The sequence below is a fragment of the Petaurus breviceps genome, unplaced genomic scaffold (genome assembly GCF_028583685.1).
Source record: "Petaurus breviceps papuanus isolate PSGF00001 unplaced genomic scaffold, PetGlider_PUasm1.0 37, whole genome shotgun sequence".
In the NCBI taxonomy this organism is placed as follows: domain Eukaryota; kingdom Metazoa; phylum Chordata; class Mammalia; order Diprotodontia; family Petauridae; genus Petaurus; species Petaurus breviceps.
In genome coordinates, this window is record NW_027186296.1 from 33,622,727 (window position 1) to 33,644,596 (window position 21,870).

The 21,870-nt window shown below is 35.0% G+C and overlaps 2 protein-coding genes across 8 annotated transcripts in view; both read right to left on the reverse strand.

Moving 5' to 3' along the window:
• The window catches only part of LOC138169073 (large ribosomal subunit protein P1-like), a 121,585-nt gene that overhangs the window by 3,649 nt on the left and 96,066 nt on the right, over positions 1 to 21,870 (reverse strand). The window lies entirely within an intron of this gene.
• Positions 1,824 to 21,870, reverse strand: part of LOC138169071 (kinesin-like protein KIF23) — a 146,890-nt gene continuing 126,843 nt past the window's right edge. For 3 of the 7 annotated variants that reach the window (XM_069098206.1, XM_069098198.1, XM_069098195.1), the window contains 16 exons: positions 21,085 to 21,197; positions 20,812 to 20,933; positions 20,152 to 20,254; positions 19,324 to 19,403; positions 19,108 to 19,227; positions 18,804 to 18,963; positions 18,304 to 18,462; positions 15,366 to 15,523; positions 14,182 to 14,355; positions 13,691 to 13,870; positions 12,884 to 13,195; positions 9,532 to 9,762; positions 8,458 to 8,540; positions 8,191 to 8,269; positions 7,327 to 7,397; positions 1,824 to 1,998 (listed from right to left, as the gene is read on the reverse strand). In XM_069098206.1, coding sequence (XP_068954307.1) covers positions 1,974 to 1,998; positions 7,327 to 7,397; positions 8,191 to 8,269; positions 8,458 to 8,540; positions 9,532 to 9,762; positions 12,884 to 13,195; positions 13,691 to 13,870; positions 14,182 to 14,355; positions 15,366 to 15,523; positions 18,304 to 18,462; positions 18,804 to 18,963; positions 19,108 to 19,227; positions 19,324 to 19,403; positions 20,152 to 20,254; positions 20,812 to 20,933; positions 21,085 to 21,197 — 2,170 coding nt within the window. In that variant the 3' untranslated portion in view covers positions 1,824 to 1,973. Of the gene's footprint in view, positions 1,999 to 3,486; positions 4,427 to 7,326; positions 7,398 to 8,190; positions 8,270 to 8,457; positions 8,541 to 9,531; positions 9,763 to 12,883; positions 13,196 to 13,690; positions 13,871 to 14,181; positions 14,356 to 15,365; positions 15,524 to 18,303; positions 18,463 to 18,803; positions 18,964 to 19,107; positions 19,228 to 19,323; positions 19,404 to 20,151; positions 20,255 to 20,811; positions 20,934 to 21,084; positions 21,198 to 21,870 lie in introns of those variants that run through there. The other 4 variants (XM_069098200.1, XM_069098199.1, XM_069098197.1 and 1 more) reach the window with 3 other exon arrangements.

Consider the following 21,870-nt stretch of genomic DNA (forward strand, 5'->3'; position numbering starts at 1 on the left):
AGGCCGGCGCAGCGCCTTATATGGGCACCATCTGGCCAATCGGCGCGTGCGCCGAGCGGAAGCAAATGGGCAGGGCTTTGGCCGAGCACGAACAGAACCATTAGTAATGCCCCGTACAGCCTTTCACTTCCGGTTCGTGTTCCGCGCATGGCCAAATGAACTTCTGCTAGGGAAACTATTAGAGCTTAGGGTAAGTAGTTTTTGGGCTGCCTGCCTGGTGCATGCATGGAATTCATGCAGGAGGACCTGTGAGCGCAGCAGGAAAGGATGGGCTGCTTTAGGCGGATATACTGTAACACGCTGGCCAATACAAAGTCATTCAAGTTCTATTACATTCTCGCAGCAGCTGGGCAGCCATCCGCTGGTCACACACCTCGTAAAATGCCCCTTACTGCCTCCTATCACAATCACCCTAGTGTCAATGGCTAGGTCAAAGATTGGACGAATCTCCCAGAGTCCATGGCCCTCAGCTAGCCTGCTGGCGGTCCCTCCTTCAGTACTCTCCCATTAACTGCTTTTTTAAATCTTTGGCCTGTGTGCATACATAGACGTGAGAAATATATGTCCCTCTCCCCCATTAGAATATAAGTTCCTTAAGGGCAGTTTCATTTTCACAGAAATCTAGTAGAAAAAGCACTGGATCTGTAGTCTAAAGATGAGTCCAATCCTAGCTCTACATGACCTTGGACAAACGAATGGATTGGGGGCATTGTTTCTTTATTTGTATGTCAATTCATTCTCAAAGAGGACCATGACTTCAGGGAGTTGATGCCACAACGTTCAAGTGAATTGTATTTAAGCAGCTAGGTGGTGCTGTAGAGTGCCAGGACTGGAGCCAGGAAGACCTGGGCTTAAATCTGGCCTCAGACATTTACTTGCTGTGTAACCCTGGGCAAGTCACTAACTCTGTTTGCTTAAATTTTCCCACCTGTAAAATGCTGAAGTAAATGGGCTAAAAAAAATAACCCAAATGGGGTCACAGAGTCAGACACAACTGAAAAAAAATTACTGAATAGCTGCAATTGACAAAGGAAACAAAGGAAGCTGCCAGAACATGGCATTGGGTGTGGGCTTTGGGACCACAGCACTTAAGGGATTCAGCATGGAGAAACAGAGTGGCATGGTGTAAAGAATTCTGGCCTCAGAATCAAAAGGTTTTGGGTTCTCTCTGTGGAAATCCCAGCTCTGTAGCTGCTGGCACTCCTCTCAAACTGTTTCCGTAACTGTAAAATGGGGATAACAACAGGACCTATCTCCCTTAGTTATTGTCAAGATCAAGTAAGAAAAACTGAGTAAAGCCTTTGGCATGCCTGAAAATATTAAAGATGCCAGCTGTTATAAAATAGGTTTGGACAAGATGACCTCAAATTCTGCTATAATCCTATAATCTGAACATATATGCCTATGATAAAATGTATGCTCCTTAAAGGGTAGGGACTTATCTCTCTATCCCCAGTACCTAGGCACACTGCTTGACACTTTTGGACAGGATCTGTGACTTCATCCCTATAGGGACTGCCCCATGAAGAAACTCCTTCTAAAATGCAGATCACTAATTTGCTTTGCAACAGTTACAAAACTGTTATGGACACCAAAAGGTTAAGGGGACTTGCCTTCCATCAAATGTGCTGTCAAAGGGAAATGAATTTAAATCTTTCAGCAACAACTTTCAGTTTAACTGATTAAAATGCAAGGCTCAATAAGCAAATATTTAGGGAGTACAAAACTCAGGGTGCAAAAGCAATTGAGGAAGCTTAACCATCACCTCCCAATTTTGTTTTGGTTCCCTTTGCTGGAATATTTTCTTTCAATAAAAGCCCCCATTTTCTTAGAAAGCTAGTTTATTTGACTCAAGATATTATATACACTGAATTATAAATGCTTGGATTATCCATTGCAAAACCATTACTAATGCAATAGCCACTTATTTCACAGTTCTAGTCACTTCCTGTCTTCTAGGATTAACTTAAAACTTACTTGCATTCTTTTATCATCAGCCTGGAAAAACAAGAAAAAGGGAGAAATAAGACTTTTGGATTATGAGTACCACAACTCTCCTCAGATGGTATCGCTAACCCAAGAGCTGCTTCTAATAGAATTTTTGATGACATCATTAACTATAATACAGTTCAAGATTAGGACACTTCCAGTGCCAATCACAACTCCAAGTCTCAGTTTCTTTATTGAAAAGATAGGAAAACTTGCACTACTGCTTCAGTATTTCAACTGAAGTACTTACACACAAAAAGACCAAAAATATTACCCTTCACAGATGAATGATATGACATGTTGACTTTCCCATATAAAAACAGAACATAAAGAATGTTAGGCCTTTTGTTGCCCTGCACAAGTCTTTTTGCACACATATCCTCCTAAGAGCCCTTCTCTGACTTCTTACAGGTAAGAGGAATGTGAGCCTGTTCTCCTTGAGCCTTTATACAGACACATACATGTTACCCTCAGCATATAACTCAAAAAGTATGACTACATATTGAACTAGCAGTCAGGTTTAGTATCAGTTTTAATTTGCTCTAACATTGAATAAAGTCAGTATTTTCTAAGGTTTAAATTCAACTGCAAAAATGAAAAAGCAGAAGGAAAACAACAGCTGCAAAGGAAACTAAAGGCTTCTTCCAAAAATTCACAAAAGCATTTGGTAAAAGCAAGGGCAATGCAAGCTGAAAAAACTATAGTGTGTTACCAACCAAAGAACCAACAAAGGTTACTAATCCCTTCTGACAATCAGATCACTCACTGGATGTGTTTCGATGCTAGAATGGTAAAATCCCAAGCATTTCCCTCACAAAAGCACTATGAAGCAAGTAGGATCATATGATGTTATTAAATTCTACATTTTACAAATAAGGAAAATGCGGGTTATTTCATTATGGATTACCTAAGGTAATAAAATAGGTAGAAAAAGCAGTACAAGTGTTATCCCCATTTTACAGACTGAAGAAACTTAAGGCTCAGAGTTAAACAATTTTTGTAATTTCTTAAGAACTTTCTAATAAGCTAAGTGATTTGTCCAGAAGCATAACTAGTAAGCATGAGCTGGTCACCTGAGCCCAAGGCCTGTGTCTTTCTTACAATAAATAGCATCAGTGAAAATTTCTATATAACAAAAAGTTATTAAGGCCCAAACAGAATTCAATAAGACAAAATTCCATTATAACACACAAAAGGAATAGTCTCCTTCATATTTATCAAAACTTGATTTCACCCTGATCGATAATCTTCATGTCAATATAATAAAACATTTCTTCACATGGAGGGCTATCTCATAAGGCAGTAAATCTCCAAAGACTAAAAGTCTTCAAGGAGAGGGGTCAGATGGCCACTCATCAAGGATTGTAGAAGGAATTCCAGTTCAAGTATGAAAGATGGATTAGGTAATCTCAGAAGGCCTTCCAATTCTGAGGAGCACGGGGGGAGAAAATAAGCATTTAAATATCAAGTACTACGTATCAAGCAAATATTATCTCATTTGAGGCCAAGAAATTTATTCCTCTGCACTTATGTGTTAAAAACCATTTTCAAAAGAAATTCAAATTTAAGCAAATAGGGTATGTTCTTATTATACACTGTGAAACACAAAGTGATACAAAATATTTTAAATGTGTTTGCTAGTTATATTTTTCAAACTGTTCACAAAGATACATTATATAAGTATATATGTTTATTAACCAGTAATTCCACTTAATAAAATACCCTAAAATTTTTTCTAATTTATATGATACAGTTGCAATATAAAACAAAAATGTCTTTTCATATTATACACTTCATATTTTTAGTGCTTTTTATCCTAGGGCATTTGTCATAATCAGACACCAGAAAATTGATATGTATATGGAATATGAAATTCAACACAATTCACTTTCCAATATGAATTCTGATAAGACAATCATTGAATTCATTTTGTTATGAAAGTGTGTATTGTCAGAAAAACATGTCTAAAGTGCATTTTTGTAGCTAAATAAATAGCAGCATGTGTTTTATTTTCAACCTAAAAATCATAAGACCTAAGTTGGAAAAAGTCACTCCATAAAAGAACACATGAGCCAAATACACCACCCTCTTTCCCCAAGGCAAAAGCCTTGCATGATTATCTATAAGAGTATACAGAAAATATACACAAAAGAGCATAATCAAAAGCTAATATACAAACAAGGAAAGGGTTTTCTTTCTGAAATTCCTAAGTATAGCAGATGTATGGAGAATGTGAATAGATGTCTTTGGAGACAAGGGGGGAAGGGTTGCTCTTCTGCCAGTACATAGCATAGCTAACAGCTATGAGGTATGCAATGTTAAATAAAGCCAAGTTTTTGTTTTTACAATATAGCACAGCTGTTTGATTCAAAAGAAATCAATAACATGAAAAAAAATCCTTTATCACAAGAGAAGCTCAATTCATGGCTTTCTGCGCCTGAAAAATAAGAGCAACATTAGTTTGAATGTAATTATACAATATGAACTAATACGTTTTTGTAAAAAAAAAAATAGCACTGACATAATCATACCAATATATTTAGGTAGAAGGGTATTCTAATATGTCTTTCTATCATACCAGAACTTTTTTTCCCCTTTGAATTTATTTTTGCTTTTAACATCCATTTCGACAAGATTTAGAGTTCCAAATTTTCTCCCCGTCTCTTCCCTAACCCCTACCCTAAGATGGCAAGCATACTGAATACCCCTTCCCCTAATCTGTCCTTTCTTATATCTCCCCCCGCCCTCATTCACTCCTTTTACTTTCTTGTCAGGCAAGATGGATTTCTATACCCTATTGCCTGTATATCTTATTTGCTGGTTGCATATAAAAAGTTTTTAACATTTGTTTTTAAAACTTTGAGTTCCAGATTCTCTCTCTTCTTCCCTCCTCACCCATCCCCACTGGGAAGACAAGGAATTCAATATAGGTTATACATGTGTAGTTATGCAAAACATTTCCATAGTAGTCATGTTGTGAAAGACTAACTATATTTCCCTCCATCCTATCCTGCCCCCCATTTATTCTGTTCTCTCCTTTGACCCCATCCCTTTTCAAAAGTGTGTGATTCTAACTACCCTCCCCCCCAATCTGCCCTCCCTTCTATCATCCCCCCCTCTCTTATCCTTTTCCCCCCTACTTTCCTGTAGGGTAAGATACCCAATTGAGTGTGTATGTTATTCCCTCCTTAAGCCAAATCCAGTAAGAGTAAGGTTGACTCATTCCCTTTCACCTTCCTGTTCACACCAGAACTTTTACACTCGATAAAGCATACAACATTTATAAATACCCCTAACCTATTAACTGCACTAAGGAAGCAGTGCTTCCTCAATGCTCATCCTCTGGCACTTAAAAAGTTTCTAAACTGATCACAACAGACTGTCAGAGGAGGAAGGGGGCTGGAAACTCTGAAAAGCTGTCTGATTACAATAATGGAATAAGAACAGCAAAAAAAGGAAACCCTGGTAGAGGGAGGGTCTCAAATTAGACATATAGAACCTGAGATCCCATGAGTTAATAAGGGCAAAAATACCAGGAAAGGCATGTTTAGGCTATTCTCCATATATTTGAGGCACTATAATAACTGGTCAAGTCCAACTTGTCATAACACATTGCTAATACATATTTTGAGCACTGCTATCTCCCAGTATATTGACCGAAAAACACTATAACAAAGTGCTTATCCATGTCAAGAACTAGAAAACAGAAAAAAAAAGCAATTATAACTTTTTTTGTCAAATATGCCTTAAATAATATGCTGTTGCTGCATTAGCATTTTAGGGAAAAGCTACTATTTCAGAAGAGAGAGATAAGAGAGAGGGGAGAAAAAAGGGAGAGAGAGACAGAGATAGCTCAATGCATATAAATATATATTCTCAATCTAGATATAAATAAAAATAGCTGTATTTTGAAAAAACAGCTGTATAATGAGCTGTATCTCAATCTAGATAGTCTGAGATGTATATAAACACACAAACTATGTCATATAATCCTCAAATAATGTTTTAGCATATTATAATGGAAGTCCAAATCTTAGGATTAAAGGCTATTGGGATGAAATTTTTAATGCTGGTAGCTTAAATTATATGGTGGTAGCTTAATGAAATGGAAAGATCATTGGATTAGGAATGCTAAAGGAACCTAACTCCTAATCTGTTTCCTTCAAGGTAAAATAGGGATAATGACACCTAACCTATACAGCCGACAGGTTCTTGTGAAAATTATTTGCCAAACCCAATATCGTTAATTGCCATCCCATTCTTCCCTCCAGATACACTCTTCCTTAGTTTCCTGACACTACACTCATTCTCTGCTAACTTCCCTATTTGCTATTACTCATGCTCTTTTTGACTTATCCTCTTCCTGCCCTTTACACATGGGCATCACCAAAGGGTCTCTACTTTGTCCTTCCCTCTTTTTCCTTTCTCTCTTAATGATCAAATTCACCCCAATAACTTCAATTATCACCCTTATACCAGAAACCATCTTTTCTGATAATCTTCAGAGTGACCTCTGCCCAGACTTTCAGACCCAAGACTAGAACAGAGTCTAAAACTCCTAGCACAGTGCTCTTTCCATCAGCCCATGGTCATCAAGGAACTTTAGTATAACATTCACAAATTTGGTTCTAATCTGAAGAACTATGTACCATAAGTAGAATTACAGTCTTAACCTTCATTACATTAAACGATATTTAGCTTATTTCACTCATGATCATATACTATGCAGCGTGTCCCATAAAAATGAAAGCACTTTTATTCTTGCATATTTCTACTCTTTCAATAAATGCTAAAATAAAAAATATGTATACATATTATTTATTTCATGTGGTGCCATTTATATAGGACACCCTGTATTTTAACAATTAAGTTTCCCCAATAATTGCAGAAATAACATTAATGTATTAACAAAATTTCACTGTAAAATTATAAAACCCTGATACAATATTATTCAGCTGACTGACCATTAGTAATTTGTTCCTATGGAACCTGTTGCTCAGTGATGTCTTACTCTTTGTGACGCCCATTTGGAGTTTTCTTGGCAAAGATACTGGAGTGTTTTGCCGTTTCCTTCTCCAGCTCATTTTACAGATGAGGAAATTGAGGCAAAAAAGTTAAGTGACTTGCCCAGGGGTCACACAGCAAGTAAGTGTTTGAGGCCAGGTTTGAACTCAGGAAGATGAGTCTTCCTGACTCCATATCTGGCACTCTATTGTGCCACATAGCTGCCCTCCTGTGGAACTAACCAGCCCTAAAACACAATTTTACCTAAAATTTTGGTTTTGAAAAATCAAATAAAGTGAGGGATGTTGTCAATTAAATTGCTAAATAACTTACTTAGGTTGTGCATGATGCTGATATCCAGGTCCAAGTTGAGATCCTGCCCTCATTTCCATAGCTACAGAACACTAATATGAAAAATAAGAGAATTTAAAAGTCAAAAGTTTCTACTAGTCACAGATATCACAAATAACTATAAAATATATTTCTATGTAAGTACCAGAATTGGGTGAATCACCTCTTGGTCCCTTCCAAGCAATAAAAAACTACAGTAGTGAAGAGGCAGCCACAGAAGAATTATTTGAAATTTACTTTTGATACAGCCACAGAACTAAACAGTGTGAAAGATCAGTTCTTAAAGATCAACTCTCTCACTTTACAGAAAAAGAAACTGAGACCCAAATAAGTTAAACAATTTGCCTTAGGCAAACAGAACTACAACTAAAACACTGGGCTCCTCACTAGAGATCTAGCCCTTCTACCACATTCTGCCAAAAGCAACTCATTTAAATATCCTTTCTTGGGGGTTGGGTTACTTTGGAAAAGACTAGAATTTCTCTTAAGATTCTCCTTATTCAGAGAGACCTCTTTTTATCCCCAACTTTGGAAGCCCATCCTAGTGTCCTGTGCACAGAATATAGGATCTATATGAGGTCTGATGAGAATAAGATCAGAAGGAGGCAATATAAAATATTCTTGTAAGTTTGAGCATAACATCTAATTTATACAAACTGCGTAAGTGACATGCCATCATACTTCAAATTATTTAATTAGAACATAAGGTTGCACAATTTAAGATCAGAAGGTTCTAATGACATTTATTTGTTCTCTTCTTATTAAACAGTTTTTGTTGCTCTTTTGATTTAGAATGCCAAAAGAATTATTAAAATATTTCAGTACTGATTATTTCTTGAAGCTTACCCGAGTTTCCACATCTGTCCACTCAGACTCTGTGGCAACTTCTTGTGTCTGGGCACATGTGGAAGATCTTCGTTTCCGACTACAAAGGAAAAACTCAAAATAAAAATGTATGGCAAGAATCACTGTAAACAACTCAAAATTATATATTAGAAAATAAATGTCCCTAAAACTTCATAAAATTATTTGACAATATGCTCTACCTTTATGAATTAATGCTAAGAAAAGAGCACTTCTTCCAAGTAGTATCTCCTGTGACCACTTACTCACCCAGTTGGTGATTCTTGCTTTAAAGTCTCAATATCTGTGAATTGTACAGACTGCCCACCACCTCTAGTTTTAAAAACATCACCCTGAAACAAAGAAAAAAAAGATGACTATTACAAACTGATGGAATTGGCAAACTCATACTTGCTACATTTCCAATCACCTCTTTTCAGTGCTAGGATCCTACTTCCTTCAAACTCATACCCACAAGTCACAATCGTATCCAGAATACCCACAAATCCAAAGATTTCAAGTATCTGAATAACTATTTAAGGTACTTCAACATAAGGTTCTGGGCTCACTCCTCACAACTTCCCCCTCAAACTGAATCATACACTACACTGAGGTTTGTTTAAACTACAATTAATTCAGAAGCTAAACAGTGCTAAGGATCAGCAAATTTTTTTTAGGATTTCAGGTCTAAATACCATTTTACTTTATTCTTTAGATGTGATCACCACAGTAAATTATAATACAGCTGAGTTTACAACTAAACATTTGCAACTAAATGTGAATCATCTTATTAGCTAACCCTATTTTCTTTCTTTATTGATTACCTATTTCTTCAACAACCAAAGAAACACTGTTTCAAAATTACAGAGACATTTTGGACCTAATACTCTGAATGGTCCAAAACAGCAACCAAAAAAAAAGATCTCAGTACTTTAATGTGCCTTTTAATTTAAAAATTTCAAAAGTAAACAGGGAAGTTTTTTCTATTGTGGTGGTTACCCCCCCCCCTGAAAATAGAAACTTAAAATCAAACTGCAGCAATTAGAAAGCAAATTAAAACCTAAAAAACAACAAGACTCCAGGCCTGACTGAGGATTAGTTGACCAAATCAATCTAGAAGAAAACAACAGTTTTCTAGTTCTTACTTGCAATCTGCACAGCTGGGTCATTATTTTTACTTTGACGTGCATCGGCAAAACCAATATGACAAAATAAAATACTCCCCTTTTGTTTATTAGATCACACTGTCTTACATGTGTCAAAACAACAGTAAGAAAAAGTGGGAGAAAGGGTTGCAAAGATTTTTAAAAAATAATTCTGCCCCTGTGTAAATTAATTCTTTACCTTAATTAGTTTAGTTTCAATCTCCCCATCAGAGGCTAGTTCCTGGTGTGTCAGCATGTACTTCTCACACTTAGCTAGTGCCTTTTCATTTGCAACAGCTACTGTGATGGCATGGGGGACATGTGGCTGCATGACTGTTTCAGTTTGCACATTAGAGGCAGGCTTATGATCTACCCATCTGTCCCCTGCAGAGCGTGATCGTCTGTGTCGGAGACGAATTGGTGGTGCATTCTGATCAGATTGAAAGAGTAATCAAGAAACAAGCATAACCCAAAATTAATTTCACTAAGGGTATTATTAGAAGTGCAGCAGGCTAGGTTATAGTAACTGAAAACACAATATCAAAATCAAAGCTGAAAAATAATATGAAAGCCAAAAGTGCTATTCAACTAATTTTAAATATTTTCTTTGCAGTTAAATAAAATAACTAAACAAATTATTATAAGACATGTTCTACCAGTGAACTTCAATTTCAGCAACCAAATAAGAGAACGAATTCTGGGTAATATTGCTAGGCTTCTCTTCATTTCAAAGGCCTCATTTTCCATTTTGATATTAGCTTTTATCCTGCATACTAGCATACTTCAAATCTACACACAAGACACTTTAATTTACAGAAGGCTTTCTTCAAAGCAAAAGGTGCAAAGAAACTCTCTATACAAGCCCTAAAATTTAAGAATAGTAAAAAAAATTGATATAATAAAACTATTACACTCAAATTGAATGTAGCAAGTTTGAATAGTTTTGGTCAAAGTTTAAATTTCAAAACAAATAGGATAAAATGTCTTGTCCAGACATACTAAATGACTTCTCTGTACAACAATCCATTTATTCCACAAATCAAATGTAAAAATTACTTCATAAATTCCCAAGAAGGAACATGAATAATATAGATGTCAAAAGGCTATATTACCACTATCATCTCTCTAACACACACACACATGCACTCAAGAGTTTGTATGTTTTCTATGATGTCACTTCTCAATTCTCAAGTCATTTGGGTCTAGAAAGGACTGATCAAGTATGTTCTCTACAGAAAGAATATAATTCATGTTTTAGGAATTCAAATGTTTTCAATACACTTTCCAGTTCACCTGTGTCCATTCAGTCAATATTATCGAAATCTTAATATTTGTAAACAACACATCCTGACGTGATCTGGCTCAATACAATTCACCCTGACTGGGCAGCTGGGTGGTACAGTGGATAGAGTGCCAGGCTCATCTTCCAGAGTTCAAATCTGACCTCAGACACTTACTAGCCATGTGACCCTGTGCAACTCACTTAACCCTCTTTGCCTCAGTTTGCTCATCTGTAAAATGAGGTGAAGGAAATGGCAAACCACTCCAGTATCTTTCACAAAGAGTCTAATACAACTGAAACGACTGAACAATAATAATTCACGCTACCATCGTTTCCAAATTAGAAAAAATAGCCTTGTCTTATTATAGAATTTTACTTCTATAGATTAAGATTCATGCAACAAAAGCTAGACCTAAAGCTCATTTCTAGAAGCAAGAAAATAATTTGTCATCTACTAGGTGGCAAAGATAAAGCTGACTGAGTCACCAGAACCAGTACCACCTAAAAGAGATCCATCCTTCTCAAAAACATTAACTTGCAGAGTTTTAAAACATTGTCCCTTTATATTCTCATCTAGAATAGAAAGCAAAATTCAAGTCCTGAATAAACTATAACAAACAATCTAGTGCTTCTGACTTCACTTTCGCCTTCTTAGAGCTTGAAGAAAGTCATTTGAGAGAGAGACAAGCATCCAATATTCAGCTAAAAAAAAAAAAGACACCCATGAAGAAATAACCAAAATACTATAATGGAGGTTATATGTAGTAATGGAATGAATGTTCAGATTATCTGAGAAAGTAGGGGAAAAAATTTCCAGAAGGGAATACAGTGACTATTCAAAGAATATTCAGTGAATAAAGAAATTCAAATGCATATATACCTAAATAGCTTTTGGGAACAACAGTCTTTACACTCTACTTTATATCAGGTCGTTACAAAATGAATAGGCTTTCTCCTCACAGCTCAAATATAAATTCATTCAACTTGAAGATATAAAACATGTCTAAAAAACCAAGATCCACATGACAGTTTTATATTAACTATTCTGCTGCACTTCTAAATCTTTAAGATTCTGGTTTCAGTAAGGAAAATATAAAGATTCATCACATTCTCTTGAATATCTCCCAGTCAAAAAAGAGTTTCAATAGAATATAAATTATTTACAAATATTTAACAGCCATAATCAAGACCCTGCAAGTAGCTTTAGAATTTTAAGAGTTAATCACAAAGAGACCACACACCAACCTTTGCTACAAGAAAAGGATTAAGGCAAAATCTGTAAAAACAAATATTCTCAATACACCAAGAAATCAAATGCTTTGTAACACACTAATAATTTTTTAAAAGAACAAAAAGCTAAAATTTCTCCCCTTCATTAACACTGAGGAGTTTAGAATAACTACTGAATGAACTAAATTTTTTTCTAATTTAAATAAATAACATTAAATGAGTAAATGCAGAATTAATTCATTTCAATTAAAAAGAAATTTACCTTAATCCTTGTTATGAGCAAAAAGTATGAAAAAACTGGCACCACTCTCATGCACAAATATATTGTAAATTTTTCAGGGCAAACCATGATAAATTAGAATTGACATATTAGCATTCAAAATTGTAATACCAACCAAGATGATCCTATAATCTTTGACAAATTGGGTTTGGTTTTGTTTTTTTCTGGGGGGGGAGGGGATGGCTGGGAAGACAAAGGGAATACTGTATGTGAAGAAGAAAACTAAAATTAAAACTTTGTTCTCAACATTTATAGTCACAGTTTATGTGATGTTCATCAGATCACTTTACCATAATTCAAAAATATCTTAGGACACCAATATGAACAATGGTCATAGATTCCTGATGCCTAAGATGTCCAAAACTGAGGAAAGTATTTCTTTAGTTTTGATGAAGTATCATAATTTTAAGTTAATATGAATAAGTAGCATGAAATTAAAAGCAGAGAGATTTGACTTTACATTGTTAAAATTCTAGGCTTAATGAATGATCATCTAAATTAGGGGTTCTTAACCTGGAGTTGATAAACTTGGATGAGAAAAAAAAATTACATCTTTATTCCAATATACTTCTTTTGCGATCTTATTGTATTTTATTTTGTGCATTTGAAAACATTATTCTGAGACCCCTTGTTCATAGGCTTCACTAGACTTGAAAAGGGGTCCATGACATACAAAATAGGTTAAGAACCCCTGTTCTAAATTAAGTTAAAAGAAAAAAAAACTACAGCTATATAATACTTGAAAATATTGGCACTAACCCTGCAGCACTGCTCCTCTTCTATTGCTATCTCATTTTTATATGAGGGAACCACCTCCCTGCCTCCAGGCCAGTACATCCCTCTCCTTCTGTCTGATACGATACAATTTTTATTTTGTCCTGGCTCCTGTAGCCTACGCCTTTCGAGAGATGTGACATTGAGAGGTGTGTTGTACGAAGGAATTTTCTGCTCCCATTCCGAAATACAGGAAGCTACAGAAATACTGCTGCAAGAATTAGAGCGCCTATGAAGCTGTGGCTGGCTCATGAGTTGTTGGCCGTTGGAAATCTGAGCAATATAGTTAGTAGAAAGCTAAAAAAATTGAAGAAGAATTAATGAGCAACACAATGGACTGAAATTCAATGAACAATTACTGTAACATTATTCCATACATTTTTAAAATGTACTACTTAATGCTAATATCTTAGTGCACTTATTTATTTCTAATTTTTAAAGAAAAACTTGGAGAGTCTAAGTAGCAGAGTAGAAAGCCAACCTTGGAATAAGGCACAACTACCTTTGACATATGCTAGCAACGTGACCATGGACAAGTCACTTAACCTTTCATTGTCCCATAAGTTAAAGATAAATCATCAATCTACAACAATGGAGACAGTTCCCCCAGACTATGAGGGATCCAAAAGAGAAAAAAAGCATATAATCTGGGAAAGTTAGCAAATTATTGCTTCAGAGAGGGAAGTAGAGAAATAAATAACAAATAACATGCTAATAGAAAATTAAATCAAACAATGGAATTACAAATTATGCTTTTTAGTATTTGTTACTGTCAAACTATCAATAACCTACAGGTATTGGAGATGGAGAAACTGATCTTTGAGGAATCTTTTCTCTATCTCGTTCCCGTGATGGTCGCTCTGGTTTATCATTCTTTGGTTCGGTAACAATGGCCTTAAGTTGCTTCAGTTTCTCATCTTTGACCCAGAGTTTATTCTGCATCTCTAGCTGTTTGGCAGCCACACGACGTTCCTAAAGATTAATAATATAAATTTATATTCAGATTTAATAATACCAAAAATAAACTGCTATTCAATCTCTTAAAAGTGACCTTTTTTTCCTGTTCATTCTTTGCAATTAACTATACCTAGCTGACATCTTGTCATAATTTGCTAATAACGTTATGTGTTTTACAGTAGTGGAGAGATAAGAAAAAGATTGATTTAGTTGTAAGTACTACTGTTATCAGGACCTAACTCTATCCAAATGTAACATAATTTAAAACAGAAAAACTATCTGCAATCTCAACTTATCAAACTCCGAATATGAAGCCTCCTACGCACACATTCTTTCTCCCACTTCATGGTAGTCTCCGTCACCATGCCTTGCAACCTGGCCTCCAGTCTGCGTTTGTCAGAAAATTGGCGCTGAAGTTTTTGGCTTTGGCTTTCAAGTTCCTGTTGCAGATTACGCTTATCTTCCTCATAGATTGTGGTAGTTTTCTCTAAAATCTCAATCTGGAAGGGCAAATTATTATTCTTCAATGTGTTTGGAATACAAACAATTTATGTAGCTGAAAAATCAACTCTTCCCCCCCAATTTGCTCCAAGGAAAACTAAAAGAAAAGTTACTTTTCCTTTAAACATTAATTGGACATGCTCATTGTATCCATCCAGACCTAGAAATGTAGGCAGATGTATGAAGTAGATCTAGGAACATGCATAAGAACTGAGGAAGAAAATGGACCTCTGAAGCTGGCTCACACGCAACAGAGCTGAGGAATAGTTGTTTTACAAGATGAATATAGCAGCTGCTGGCTTTCTATCTTCCTTTGGGAGTCCTGTTTTTGACTCAAAATGTTAACTTTATAAAAAAATTATAGCAGCTTACTTATGAAACCCATAAAGGTTTGGAAGAGTTTTGCTCAAAACCATCTCCTAAGCCAAGCATTATTACCCTCATTTTACACATGAGGAAACTAATGCTAGAAGACCCTCACTCATTGTCAGACTGCTGATAACTACCAGAGTCAGTAGTTGGGATCCAGGTCTTAGGATTCCAAGACCAGTGCTCTATCAACTCTACCCTGATGTCTCTGCTCTCCCTGTAAGTTATTTCAAGTTATTTCTATATTTTGTTTTCTCTATTTCTCTTCCTTTTTATATGGAGAGACATGAGAAAATAATATCTATAATATCACAGGATTTAGAGCTAAATAAGTTCCTCAATTAGGAATTAGCTTTATCCATATACTAACCACTGTTTCTGATATGCCTATAATTTTAGTACCTTACAGACCTAACCTGGGAATCAATAAGACCTAGGTTTCAATTCTATCTCTAACACATACACAATGGCTGTGTAACTGGGGGCAAATCGTTTAACCTCTTGGCACTCCCCAGGCAATTCTCTAAAAAACAATAAAAACTGCAGAACAGTTGCTAATCTGCATTGCTTGAGGTCCCTCACAGGTCCATAAACCCTCTCACCCTGACCCCTACCCCAAACCCCTAATATCACAACAAACCTTATATTCCAAAGTTTTAGTTTTCTTTTCCAGTCGTTCTATTTCAGCTTTCTGCCCTAAGATTACTTTTTCCTTTTCACTTAGTTTTCCTTGTATATAATTTTCCTTATTTAAAACAGCATTATCAAAGTCTTGCAGCATAGCTCTAAAAGCAATCACTGTTAAAAGAAAAGTTACAAGAGTAATTTTTATTCCAAAACGCAAATATTTCAACTTTGTTCAGTGAAGACTGTGAATATATCTACCATTAAACAAATATTAGCTCTAACAATAGCTGATAAACTATTATTATTAAAATTTCTGGCCAAAATTCAAGCAGAAGGCTTGAGATTTTAAATGACAATATGCTTCAAAAATGCAAACTTTGAAAGTCATGATACCTAGAATTATCATAGACTTTCAATACAAAAATTATCTCTAGATCTAATTTCTCTAAATTTACTATAATCACACGTTCCTCACTTTGAATAATTGAATGGCTCCAGAGCAGCACTCAGAGTCAGATTCAAGATCCATGATGAGTAATGAAAGAATCAATAATACAAATAGTATGGACACTACAACTTTTGTTTCCTTGGAGCCTTCTTTTAAAATGCTAGTTTCTTTGTAGATGATATCATGTATACTTACACAACACTAGAGAATCTAATAAAAAACTATTTGAAATAATTAACAACTTTAGCAAAGCTGGAGGATATAAGTCAAGTCCATATAAATCATCAACATTTCTTTAGATGACCAACAAAGCCTGGCAGCCAAGAGAAAGAGAAATTCCATTTAAAATAACTGTAAACAATATAAAATACTTGGGAGTCTATCTGCCAAGACAAACTCAGGAACTATATGAATACAATTACAAAACACTTTTAACACAAATAAAGTCAGATCTAAACAACTGGAAAAATATTAATTGCTCATGGGTGGGTCAAGCCAATAAAATAAAAATGACAATTCTATCTAAATTAATTTATTTATACATTGCTATACCAATCAAACTACCAAAAATTATTTGACAGAGCTAGAAAAAAATAACAACAATGAGGCGGCCAGGTAGCACAGCGAGTAAGAGCACTGGCTCCAGTGTTGAGAAGACCTAGAGATCGAATTCCGGGCTCAGACACTTAGCACCCACCCAGAAACACCTGGCCGTGTAACCTTGAGCAAGTTACTTAACCCTGATTGCTTTAAAAAAAAAAAATAAAATAACAACAAAATTCATCTGGAGGAACAAAAGGTCAAGAATATCAAAGGGAATTAATAAAAAAAAAATACAGAGGAAGATAGCCTAGCAATACCAAATCTCAAACTATATTATAAAGCAGTAATCATCAAAACTATCTGGTACTGGCTAAGAAATAGAGAGGTGTATCAGTGGAATAGATTAGGTATACAATACATAGTAGTCAATGACCAGAGAAACCTACTGTTTGATAAACCCAAAGACCCCAGCCTTTGACAAAAACTGCTGGGAAAACTGGAAAACTATAGGACACAAAGTAGGTATAGACCAACACCTCACACTGCTTACCAAGATAAGGTCAAAATGGGTACATGATTTAGAAATAAAGGGTGATACCATAAGCTAATTAGAAGAGCAAAGAATTGTCTGTCAGATCTATGAGGAAGGGAAGAATTCATGATCAAGCAAGAAATAGAGAACATTACAAAATGTAAGAGATAATTTTGATTATATTAAAATAAAAAAGCTTTTGTACAAAGAAAACCAATGCAACCAAGATTAGAAGGAAAGCAGAAAGTAGGAAACAATCTTTATAGCAAGTGTCTCTCATAAAGGCTTCATTTCTCAAATATATAGAGAACTGAGTCAAACTGCTAAGAATACAAGCCATCCCCCAACTGATAAATGGTCAGAGGATATGAACAGGCAGTTTTAAGATGGAAAAAACTGAAGCTACCTAAAGGCATGTGAAGATATCAAAGATACCTTTTGATTAGAGAAATGCAAATTAAAACAATTTTAAAGTACTGCCTCACATCTATCAGATTGGTTAATATGACAAAAAAGGAAAATAATAAATATTGAAGAGGATATGGAAAAACTGGGACACTAATGCACTGTTGGTGGAGTTGTGAATTGATCCAATCATTTTGGAGAACAATTTAGAACCACTGACCAAAAGGCAACCAAAATGTTCATACCCTTTGATCCAACAATACCATGAAATCTATATCCCAAAGAGATCATAAAAAAGGGACAAGGACCTACATGTGCAAAACTATTCATAGCAGCCCTTTTCTAGGGATAAAAATACTGGAAATTGATGGGAAACCTATCAATTAAGGAATGGCTGAACAAGTTGTGGTATATGAATGTAATGAAATACTATAGTGCAATAAGACAGGATGAACAGGCAGATTTCAGAAAAACCTGGAAAGACAGTAAAATGAGAACTGGGAAAACATTGTACACAGTATCACAAACATTGTGTGATGACCAACTATGAATGACTCAGCTCTTCTCAATAACACAATGATCGGAGACAAGTACAAAGGACTCACAAAGGAAAACACTATTCATATCCAGATAAAGAACTGATGGATTCTAAATATAGATCGAAGCATTTTTTTCCCACTTACTTTATACTTTTTTGTGTTTCTTTTCCCCTTTTGATCTGTTTCTTCTTTCAAACTGTGACTAATATGGGAATACGATAGTAGCTATATCAAATTGCCTACCATTTTTGGAAGAAGGGAGGGGAGGAAGGGAGAAAAATTTGGAACTCAAAATTTTATATAAATAAATACTCATGTGATTAAACATTTTATCATACAGAATGTTCTTATTCTCGACAGAACATATCTAATATCAATACTAAATGAATGATGAACTGAACCTAGGAAAAAATGCCATTTCAGCTAAATATTATATTCTATTACAAATCTCACATGAATTACAAAATACTTCAATTGAAATTACCCTGTTTATTTAATTCTTCTGTCATCATTTGTCGAACGTGATGGCGTTTCTCTAAGACTTCAATCAACCTTGGAAGTGTGTGTTCATCATTGACATCTAGAATTTCACATGATGTTAAGGGTGGAAAACTCTGCAGAAGTATCTCTGTAACCGATTGTTCTGTATCAGTGAATTTAAATAAAAGTTATAAAAAAAAAAAAAAAACCCAGCTACTTATTCAAGTTTGTTTCACTATCATATTTCATAGCTTGAGAATACAACCAGCTAATTTCCAGAGGAATCATACCTTCTAGAAAATGTAAAATGTAAAGAGCTCATAAGAAAAAGGAAACAACTGAATTTAGGCTTCAATTTTTTTTTCCTAGTGGTTAAGTAAAATGTTGACTATTTAATTAGAATTCCATATCCTTTGTTTTAGTTTAGGAAGAAGGAATGAATGCTATTAAATGGACTCCATAACTTTTGAAGGTATGTTTAACAGGTATAATTACAAATCATACCATCACCAACTGGACCTCCTCGAAGCTCAAGTCGGCGTGTAAGTTCTTCCCTAAAGGCCTGATTTCTGTAACGTCGGCCAGGAGTTAAACCACATATTGCTTTGTCTACTGGCCTTGCTACTTCAACTTCTTGGGTCATTTCTGCAAACCGCATCACTTGCTAGGATATAAAACAAATAAAAAATACAAATATTTGCTGCCTCAGAAATTACTCAATAAAGTAGCAATTTCCTAATAAGATTTTTATTTTATATTTTCCTTCAGAGATCCAGAAACTTCTGAAGAATATGTCAATTAAAATTACCAAGCTTTCCTCATAATCTTCAGCCTTTGGGTTCACACACACAATCATACGCACTTTGCCTTCCCCATCAAAATAGTTCTTGAATAGATGGGTTAACTTTGAGTCTCGATATGGAACCATCTGTAAATACATTAAATGCCAAACTGATTTATCTACCAAATCAAATAAACCACACAAGTAAAACTACACAACTACTTGAAAAAATCTCTTATTCACCTTGTTGGTCCCATACATTTGGTTTTCTCGAAGGACTTCCATGCATGTTCTTAGTGTCATTAGTGATTGATTAATGTTGCCTAGAAGAAACACATAAATTTCATAGCTCAAACATATGACAATATAAAACCACTTACTCATTTAAACAAAAACAGTAAGTGAAGATTATAAAGCAGAAGATTTTGTTCAATAAAAGGAAGAAATGATGAATAAAAAGAGGTATCCAAGAGTGGTATAGACCCTCCAATAGATTACACAGATGTTGTATGGCACCTGTAAGGGATGCTGCAGAAAAGACTCCTTCCTGAATGAGATGTTAGGTTAGATGATCTCTAAGGTCCTTTTTGACTACATATTCTTTGAGTTTATGACATTTTCAAACAATGCCTACATTATTTTTTTTAAGTAACAAGAAATTTAATTATTTATAAAAGCATATGTCCATTTAAAACATCCATTATGATAGAAACTTTTCCATCTCATTTTTATTATAATTGAAATTTAAACAACTCAGGCCCAACAATTTCCAACACAACAAATACTACAACGGCCATTTACAGTATCCCCCATTATGAATGGGTACCAAAGATTAGATTTTATTTTACTGAAACTAATTGATTCTGAAAGAGATCAGTATCTCTGTAGTGGAACTATCAATAAAAAGATATTAGAAGCAAAGAAATAGTGTATTATCAACATTTTTCAGTCTCTTTTTGAACTTGAAAACAATTATACTTTAACTGAAAATATTTCAACAGTCTCTCTTCCACAACACTGCACTTCTAAAGAACAGCACTGCAAGTGACGCATTAGTTAACCGTGGCTTACCAGCTTCACGTAGTCTGTTACCTTCTGCCTTCGTCCTATTGGTTCTTTCACTTCCAGCGAGATCAACTAATGACAGCTGGCTTAAAGTGATTTGTTCTTTTTCCTGACAGAAAAAACACGAATTCATATCTATCAAATTATTTTTCATCATTGGTTTATGGTTATCTGTTTTAAATAGAGACAACAGATCAATAAACATGTCATAGAGCCTAGTGACTAGAATGTAATGCATAACAAGAAGCAGGTTAAATATGTATGAAAGTCTATGCTAAAAGCCTACAGTCAATATGTAGAACATTCCAGATTTATAATAAGTTAGCATCGGGAAGAGTCATGTTACCTTATTATGCTATGTCTAATTTGATAACAGCACTCAAATGATCTACACTGACCAGACAATAGGAATAAGAGTATTCATATCATATTCAATAGCTAGATATGCTCCAAATATCTGAGATGAACATTAACACTTTTCTAATATTAAATTATACTTAAAAGATCTGTAAAAAACAATCTCTAAGTTAAAGTGATGAAATTTAAAATGAATCAACTCTCAAAAAATATCACCACCTATAAATTCTACAATAAGGCTTATACTTATAGCTTTAGAAGGAAGACAATGGACTCATGTAAGAAATGACACCAAAAAAGCAGTTTCACCTGCAATACATTATCTCCATCTGCATCCAATGGAGCCTGAGCTAGTTTAATGATGAACACACTATGTGACCTACTGGATTCACGATTCAGCTGAGTATTAGCTATGCGTCTCTTCTTCTGACCTATAACAGAAAAGTCAATCGTTAATTCTGAAATATGACCTTTAGGGGCCTTCATTTCATACTATGTCTGCTAAATTAAGAAGTATTTGATGTTTAAGTCTTAACAGTACTTTTAGTAGGACATATTATATTAAGTTCTGGAAATAATTACCTCTCCAGAAAACTTCAAAAGCTTCTTCAGTAGATTTTACTTCTACTTCTGTGCATCCTGCAACATACATGTTGTGATTCTTATCTTCACGCAGCATTTTAGATTGTGGAGGTCTACAATAAAGAAAGTTGTATGAGACTTTCATAATACCTCAAAACTGTTTAATGATAAAAATTTATCTCATCTAGAACATGGATAAGAAAAAAAGAATTTAGGGGTGGCTAGGTGGTGCAGTGAATAGAGCACTGGCCCTGGAGTCAGGAAGACCTGAGTTCAAATCCAGCCTGCCACTTAACACTTGCTAGCTGTGTTTCCTTGGGCAAGTCACTTAACCCCAGTTTCCCTGCCCTTCCCCCTCCAAAAAGCAAAAAAAGAAAAGAAAAGAATTTAATCATATTAGTTATACTTCAGATATCACAGAAAAAAAAGATTTGTTCTAACCCACAAGCTAAATTTTACACTTAAGTAAACAAACATATAGCCAAGTTGCATGCAAAGGCTAAACATCAACATTTAATACATCTCTAATTTTATAAGCAATAAGCAGTTAGAGATAAGCACCGAATTTCACAGCAACAGCAAAAGATATTCAGCACAGGAATCTACGCAACCTATATGCAATAGTCAACCTTATGAAAGTGTCATGCCAAATATATGACTTCTTTTCTGGCATGCCAAAGGCGTGGAGGACCAAAGATACTGATTATGACAAAGATCAGCACATTCTTCCAGTCAAATGGCAGAGGAGGAGGAGCACAATAACAATTGTTCTGCATATTAATGAAA